The sequence below is a fragment of the Nestor notabilis genome, unplaced genomic scaffold (assembly GCF_000696875.1).
Source record: "Nestor notabilis isolate BGI_N333 unplaced genomic scaffold, ASM69687v1 scaffold20514, whole genome shotgun sequence".
Classification (NCBI taxonomy): Eukaryota; Metazoa; Chordata; class Aves; order Psittaciformes; family Psittacidae; genus Nestor; species Nestor notabilis.
Window position 1 is genome coordinate 437 of NW_009927140.1, and position 8,706 is coordinate 9,142.

The 8,706-nt window shown below is 54.3% G+C and overlaps 1 protein-coding gene across 1 annotated transcript; it reads right to left on the bottom strand.

Moving 5' to 3' along the window:
- Window positions 1–5: 5 nt before the first annotated feature.
- Window positions 6–1,071, bottom strand: LOC104405275 (ATP-sensitive inward rectifier potassium channel 12; the record flags this gene model as incomplete). Its single annotated transcript, XM_010013935.1, has 1 exon — window positions 6–1,071. A coding segment is annotated over exon 1 (1,066 nt), but the record flags the coding sequence as incomplete, so codon positions are not given.
- Window positions 1,072–8,706: the final 7,635 nt, after the last annotated feature.

Here is an 8,706-nt window from a genome sequence, read left to right on the forward strand (position 1 = left end):
GCAACGGGGGGTGGACGGGACCTCATAGGTTTTGTGGAAGTGGGAATAGTCTACTTTGTACTGGTTTTTCTCCTCAAACAAGACCGGCTCGAAGCGGTGGCCCCAGAGGATCTCACTAGCCAGGTAGGAGCTCCGAGCTTGCGTTGTCATAGCAGTGGCTTCTACCATGCCTTCCAGAATGACCACAATCTCAAAGTCATCTGTCTCCAAGTCCTGGCGGCTGATCCCGAACAAGGGGCTGTCTTCGTTGATCTCGTGGAGAATGGTGATGGGAGACACCAAGAAGATACGGTCCAAGCCTTTATCAAACCCCACGTCGATGTCTATTTGGTCAAGTGGTATGTATTCCCCTTCTTCTGTGATCCTGGGCTTAATTAGCTGAGCTCGTACGTGGGCTTCTACTATGTGGCTTTTCCGGAGGTTCCCAACTCTCCACATCAGGCAGAGTTTTCCATCTCTCATTGCCACTACAGCATTATGGCTGAAAAGTAATGTCTGGGCCCGTTTTTTGGGCCTGGCCATCTTTGCCATTATTGCACCAATCATGAAAGAGTCAATTATACACCCCACGATGGACTGAACCACCACCATGAAGACCGCGAGCGGGCACTCCTCCGTCACGCAGCGGAAGCCATAACCAATAGTCGTTTGGGTCTCGATGGAGAACAGAAAAGCAGCCACAAAGCCATTGACCTGCAGAACACAAGGCTTGAAGGTATCATCTCCAACTGGGTTTTCCAGGTCTCCATGAATGAGTGCAATTAGCCAGAAAATCAGCCCAAACAACAACCAGGACACCAGAAATGCCAAGGAAAAGAGCAAGAGCATATACCTCCAGCGGATGTCAACGCACGTGGTAAACATGTCTGCAATGTACCTCTGAGGCTTGTCATCCATGTTGGTGAACTCCACATTGCACTGACCATTTTTCTTTACAAACCTGTTCCTGCATTTCCTCCTGGTATGGATTTTCCCATTGCCAAAGCCGTTGATCCCTGGCATGGTGGTCAACCTCAGCCCGTCTTCCTCGGAGGACACGATGCTGTAAGGGTTGACTCTGCCGGCAGTCATCCCTGAGCCAAGCCCACAGTGAAGGTGAAGGGTCTTGAGACACCCAGTGTCCCCCTGGCCCACCCCTGCCCACCCCCCAAATTCTGTTGCGGTGGAAGAGAAGTCCCAAGCTTCCACGTCTTGGCTGCCACGTCACCACGCGGATCCCGTGAGAGGCTCTGCAATGAGAAAACAAGGACACGTCTGTTACTTCTCAAGACAAAGGTACCCGAGGGGGTGTCTGGCCATGGGTCTGATGGGGTGGGTGGCTGCATGTTGAGGGAGGACCCCCCATAGTGCACTAACTCTCCTTCTTATGCCTAGGCATAAGAGGAAGAAGTAGGTCTTAAGAGTTCATTCTTTGATACTACAACATGAGTGAGCAAACCTTGCTGGGGAGATGCAGCATTTGTGGGAGCCTCAATGACACCAGCGGATGAAAAGCCTTGGGTAGCACTGGAATCTCTTCCCCTTTGCTTTTCTCATGAACTCTGCTGTCAGAGCAGGGTCAGGCTGCTGGAGAGGAAAGTGGAGAGGCCAAGATGTTCTCCTTAGCAGATATCTCCTTAGAGATATCAATAAAGGTACTCCTGAAAGCAGCTCCATCAGTTCACATTGCCCGTGCCAGATGGACCACTGCCCAGCACATTGCAGCAGCGGTCGCCCGACCTCCTGAGCACCAGCTCTTCTGGGGTCAAGGGAAAGCTCAGGGAGATGTGGATTTAACTTCCATCTCCCCATCCAGGGATGGGAGAGGGCACGGTCAATGTGCAGCTGGTTGGAGAAGGCCCCGGGAAGGCACTCGCTCAGGGCAGATGTACCAAGAACCAACTTTCCCAACGCATCCATTGGGACATGGAGCCATCTGCGGTCACAGATGGGTTTTGTTGGCCGAAACTTATGAAGGGACAACTGCCACTGGGGAATGAGGAGCTGTTTTGATCCCTTCTACAGGGCTCAGCTGCAGGGTCAGGGACCTACACTCGGCTTTGCCTGGGAAAGAGGTGGCATGGATGTGGGACGGGGAGCCCAAGCCAGGATGGTGGGGAAACCTCGTGGCATCCTGTCAGGCTGCTGGACCCCCATCCCCTCTGTGATGGCTGCATCAGGCAGTGGACAGCATTGTAGTGAAGCCACATGGCACATAAAGCACCCTAAAGAGATGGCACTGCAGGAACGCTCCCCAAACCCACCCCTGCTGCAGCTCATCCTGTTATTTAGCGACATGGGATGTGTCACTAGCAATGAAACCACCTTGCTGGCAATGAGACGTGCATGGGGCAGCAGTGTGGTGGGGGAATGGCTGCAGACCCCACGTAACGCCCCATTCCCCAGCACAGAGGTGCCTGGCTCATGCTCGGGGGCACAGCCGATCCCGCCAGGCTGTACGCGCTGTGTCGGATCCGCTGGCATCGGATCAATGCAGTCGATTCCTGCAATCAGCTCGAGCGCCCGGGGCCAGGCTGGGACAAGAACACCCTTTCCATTACACCATTACATGGGGGCCAGCATCAGGGAGCATTGCCAGGCACAGCCTGCCTGGGGCTGCATCAGCCTGACTAGCAATGATACCCTGGGTTGCCTTCTTAGTGCAGATCTCCCCAGCTCCAGCCTGGGATTTGGGAAGCCCAGTACCACAAGCAGAGCACTAACAACCTGCCCGAACCTCCCAGGTCCTTATACACCGAACAACATATTTCCTCTGGCACTACCATGTTTTATCCCCAGGCACTGCTGTTGTTTGTTGGTGTGTCAGCAGACCAAGCAATTGCTCACACCATGAGATCCTCTCCCTTCTTCCAGACATTTGGAACAGTAAAATAGGCACAAACATTAATATTAACTTTGAATATTTACATCCTCATAGTCACTGGAAATCAAATGGGACCGAAGTGGCCTTGCAGAGCTGATGTGTCAGGCTCACACTGCCAAATCCAGGCTGGTCACCCATCCCGAGTGCCCCTCCTGACCACACCAACTACATTCATTTATCTCTCTCCTCCGTTGTTAGTAAGAGCTGAGCATGTGGAGCCAGAAGAGGCTGTTTCTCCATCACCCCTCCGGATGTCCCTGGGGGGGACAGGCCGAGTGCTTTTGCCACGGGATGAATTTACTGTTGGGCTTTTTAATTAAGTCTTGATACAGCTGAGAACCGAGTGAACCGCAGTGAGCTCCCGGTGACCTGCGGGAGGATTAGCTGGGGCCTGGATTAACTGTGCTGGAAGGGGAGGCGTGCTGGGTGACTGTGGAGGCAGCGGCGCTGCCCTCACCTGGGGGGGAGAGTCCCAGGGACCCCTGGGGCTCCACCACCACTCCCCTCTGCCTTCCCTCTTTCCCGATTCCCTCCTTCTTCCCTCCTTTCTCTGTTTCTTCCCTTCTCTCTTCCTTCTTCCTGCTTTTTCTTTTCTTTTTTCTTTCTCTTTTTCTGTTTCTTTTTCTTCTTTTTCTCTTTTTCTGTTTCTTTTTCTTCTTTTTCTCTTCTGTTTTTTCTTTTGTTTTCCCTTCTTCTTCTTTCTTTTCCCCTTCTTTTTCCCTTTCCCTTTATTTCTACCTTTTCTTTGTTTTGTTTTGTTTTTCCTTTCCCCTTCAATTTTCCTTTTTTCCTTTTTACTTTCTTTTCCTTTTTTTCTTTCTTTCTCTTTCTTTTTCTCTTCCTCTCTTTCTTCTGTTCTTCCTTTCTCTCACCTTTATTCTTTTCCTTCCTTCCTTCCTTCCTATCCTTCCTTCCACCTCTCCTTCCTTTCCTACCTTCCTTTCCCCCTCCTCCCACCTCACTCAAGGTTTCACCACATCCGAGCACCCCAGACATCAGGGAACCCTCTGTTGCAGGGGGATACCAAGACAGACCCGAGGGGCTGGTGCTGCTTCAGGGATGGAGCAGCTCCAGGTCCCACATGGGACCCCACATTCACTGGGGCTGAGTGTCCCCTGGGAGGCCGGCAGCAGCAGCACGGGGAGACAGCAGCTAAATAAAGGCGAGCAGAGTGGCTCTGCTGGAGCAGCCGCCTGCGGCTCCTCCTTTATTTAGCCCAGTTTTGTTTGGAAATACTCTTTCTGAGTTTGCTGAAAGCTGAGTTTCTGCTGTGGTTTCAATGTGAAGGCTGGAGCCCCACGCTGCCGCAGCGGGAGGCTCAGGCTGGGATACAGCTCATGTGAACGCATAGAAACCCGCGGCTGGATGGGCTGTGCTGTGGGTACCAGCAGGGGAACACGGCCCCATGGGGACCCTGTGCTTCCTTGGGTCACCCTCCAGCACCGCCCTGGCATCTCCCCACAACCACAACTGCCCCTCCAACTGATGGAGGTGTTACAGGAGGTGACATCCCCCTGTCCCTGCCTCCTCCCTCTGTGTATCACACCCCTGAGCATCACAATTTCACCCACTGGGAACAAACTCAAAGCATCCCCTAATAACCTCTTCCCCCTTAATCCCATTGTTGGTGCTGACAAACCCATGCTGGGTGTCGGGCAGGTCCAGGACCATCCCCTGCTGCTCTTGTGCAGCACTAATAGTGTTAAGACGTAGGAAACAAAACAAGCCCATAATATTAGTAGCGGGAAGGAACAGCCCATAGCTCCGATGCTGTGGACTACCCCAGCTAATGAGCTGACATTAGAGGCAATGACTCCTGCCACTAAACTGCAGCGACCAAACTCCCACCGTGAAGTGAATTCCCGCAGAGAATCCAAGCGTCTCCAGCAAGCTGAATGCCTAATCTTATTTTTATTCTATTTTAAAAGGGAGTAAATGTTACAACAAGATTCTGAGCAGCCTGTGAGCCAGGGATATGTGTGCAGTGCTGGGGAGGTCATTAGTTAGAGCCCATCGAATACATCAATGAGATTTATCATCACACCTTTCCACTGTAACCACTGGAGGGGATGTGTTTTAGGGCCTTAGGGGTGCTGTTCCCCCTCCTGTAACCTCTCAGTATGGATTTGATCCATGTTAATGGAGGGGGAATGGGCTTTGTTCAGGTGGGATCAACCCATATGGGGACTCGGAGGAGCTGAGATTGCAGGTGCAAGTCCCAAGAAGAGGTGACCATAGAAGCGGGGATGGTGTGAGGAGGTCACTCTCGGCGCTGCTGCCTGCCCTGCGCTGGGACATAACGCTGCTATCTCCTGCAGCAATGCCCTTCATGCCCCAGCAGCAGGACAGCAATGTCAGCGCCGAGGAGGGAGCTCTGCTGTGGCCGTGCCAGCACAGCCGAGGGTGCTCAAACTGCTCCTGTTCACCCCATCCTTATGAAGTGACCCAGCACCCACACAATGGGGGGTCAGTGGAGCTGGGGAGGGGAGACTGCTGCCTTAATAACTTAGTCCTTCAAAGCCCCATCTTTGGGCACTTCCAATAAATTAAGGGTTGACATGGGGAGGAGGGGTTCAGGCCCCAATAAATGACCCTCCAGTTCCTCTCTGCTGCCGGGGAGGATGGTGCATTCCTAATGAGAGAAAACTGCTCTGCTTTGGCAAGGGCCTGGGCACAAAACAGCCACAGGCATGCATCCCTCCCATGGAACCCCACACACCCCCTGAGTGCCAGCGAGCAGCTGAGACATCACTGTCTGCAAGCCTTGATAATGCACACAGGAGGGAAACTGAGGCACGGGCGACAAGGAAGGCCCTTGGTGGGGAGTCTGGAGGCAATGGGGTGCCTGGAGAGGTGCTGGCTCATCCCCATCCCTCTAAGCCATGTGCAGATGCCACTGCATGGGAGGAGGAAAGGGTCCACGTGCAGTGCTCAGCACCACCAGGGCCAGGTGGCCTCTGCAGGGTGATGGGCTTGTGCTGAAGCACCATAAAACTCCTGCTGTTTGTGCCCTGGATCAGTGGGGATCCTGGGGAAGATCCCTTTGGAGGCTGCACTGAGCACACGGTTGGTCCCCAGCACCATGGCACAACAAGGGGATGGAGCATCCCAGTCCCGATGCCTCCACGTCTGTTCCAGCCCCAGCATCCAGCATCAAGACTTCATAGTCAGGATCCCCCTGCCACTCCTGGGTGATGTGCCCCCCACCCAGCACACTGACAAAGGGGTCAGGAAACACCACAGGACCCACATCCATCCCTGAAATCCCATCTCGCTTCCCTCAGAAACACTGTTTGTCCGCTCTCATCCATACAGCAGGACATGGCCAGGGGTAAGGATGAGGGCAAGGGGGTTCTGGGGATGGGGGAAGGCTTTGGCAGGGTCAATCCACACTGTGGGCTGCCGAAGGGTGCCCCTAAACCCCAAGGGGTGCATCCACACTGCCCTATCCCCGCAACACCTTCACCCAAACCTTTGTGGTACCCACATCCCCATCCCCACAGTCCCGGCTGCCCCTGCTTAGAGAATGGGTGTTAATACCCCAGAAATCCCCCTGGGAAGGGACAGAGCCCCTGCTGCCCCTTTGGGCAGGGGGATATTGGGAGGAAGAGGTCAGCCCTTACCTGGTGTATGCCAGGGGGGTGCTCCCCAGGGCTCCCCGGCCATGGCTGGGGGGCACAGGGTGCCCCGTGGCCCTGCTGCAGCCCAGGGCAGAGACAGAGAGTTTTAATTGAATTTCTAGATTATCCCGGGGGAGAAATTGTAATCTCCTTAAATCCAACCTCTGCTCGAGTCCCGTAACCTACTGTCCTGCGCCGGGGAAGGGATTTACAGAGGGGGAGGGGATGTTTCCCAGCCTGCTGATGCTCCGGACCCTGCGCCCCGCAGGATTTGTCCCACGGGATGCTGGAGATCTGCTCCCAACAGCCCCGCAGACATGGGAATAAAGGCTCTGCAGTGGCAATGCCTTGTTCCCTCTCCCCATCTCACCAGGGGTGTCCTAGCAGCCTCCTGGAGCTGGTGGGGCTGGGGCACCAGTGATGATGGCTGGTGCTGGGTGGGAGAAGGGAGCTGGCTATGGGTCAGTGGGGTGTTTGGAGGGTGAAGATGAGCCTCTTTGGGTGGGAGGTGTCTGGGGCTTTGAACTGAAGCAAGTCCTCTTCCCTGTTTGGGCTGTGGTGGGAGCTTCCCTCCCTGGAAGCTGCATCCCTGGACCGCGTGGGCCAGAGGGTGTTTTCGGATGGGTGACCTTGGGGTGTCTCTGTGCATTCTCCTCCATCACATGGCCCTGGTCCCTCCTGCATATTCCCATATCTGGGTATGTGCTGGGCTCCAGCCCCAATCTCTCCCAAGGACAAATGTCAGTGGTGGGGCTGCAGCAGATGATGGTAGAGCTGAAATCAGCTGGTCATGCTCCTGCCTGCCCTGCGCCCTGATTGTGCCGTTGCCAGGGCCTCTGCAGGGATGCAGGTTTCCATTGGGAATGGCAGGTTCCCATCCAGCACATGCCAAAAGGCTCAAGGGGGAAGGCCCTGAACAAGAGGGGATCACCCGGCTGCTAAAAACACCGTGGGAAGGAAGGAAAAAGCAGGATAGAAAGGGCAAACGTCTCCAAGTGGATCTGATCACCAAGCAGATGGAGATGAGCCAAGGGATGAAGCACCGAGGGGCTCCCATGCTGCAGGTAGCACCAGAGCTCCCCAGCATGAATTGAGAACCTTCTCATGGAGCAATTCCTGCTTAAACCTTAAGATTAGAGGCAGAAGATGACGGATCTGGGCTCCATTCAGTCCCGCAGCAGGACTAATCCTTCCCAGCTCCCACTAAGGTGCTTTTCCCAAATCCCAATGGCAGGTTTTCCCGCGTTCCTCAGAGCTCCAGTCTCGCCCATCACAAACCCCCCCTTTACTCCAGGAGCCGTGTCTGGAACATCGCATGTGTGGGAAGAGCCCGCGCCCAGGAAATGTTTATCCTGAAGGCGCGACGGTTGGGAGCGATTGGGATGACAGCCGGAGCCCATGGAGCCGTGAGCCGGCTGCGGGCCGTGGCACTCGGCATCGCTCTTCCTGCAGCAGCGTTTCAGCTGGGAATCAGCATGGAAAAGAGCGGGATGAGCATAGGAACCAGCTTGGAATGGATGCACAGATCCCGGGTTCCCACAAGAGATGGGATGTAAGCAAAGCTGAGCTATCAACCACTCATCAGCATCCTCCACTCTTTGTTGGGCTTTAAATTCACTGCTATTCTTGCTCCATCCAAGCATTAGAATTATAGAATCATGGAATGGTTTGGGTTGGAAAGGACCTTAAGGTCATCCAGTTCCAACCCCCCGCCATGGGCAGGGACACCTCACACTAGACCATGTCACCCAAGGCTCTGTCCAGCCTGGCCTTGAACACTGCCAGGGATGGAGCATTCACAACATCCTTGGGCAGCCTGTTCCAGTGCCTCAGCACCCTCACAGTAAAGAACTTCTTCCTTACATCTAACCTAAGCTCAATTGGTTGATGAGAAATGTAAGCCACATCCTGCTATCCCAGGCAGTTTTCCTGGGGTAAAGTTGCCATTTCCACCCTTCAGCATTATTAAGGTGTCAGCAGAAACTTAAACTTGGCTTTTAACCAAAGGAAAAAGGAGATGGGGAGGAAAGACCAAGCCATGCTTGGGCAGAGCCACCCTCCTGGCTCTACTTACCCAGCGATGGCAGTAAGAGCCGGAGATGTCGAGCCCGGTGCCACTTCCTTCCTTCCTGCATGGAAGCAGTGGGGACTTTGCCCGGCAGCACGCTGCTGTCCTGGCTAATTGCTCCCCAGCTCACATTACAGCCTCTCCTCTTCCCTAAC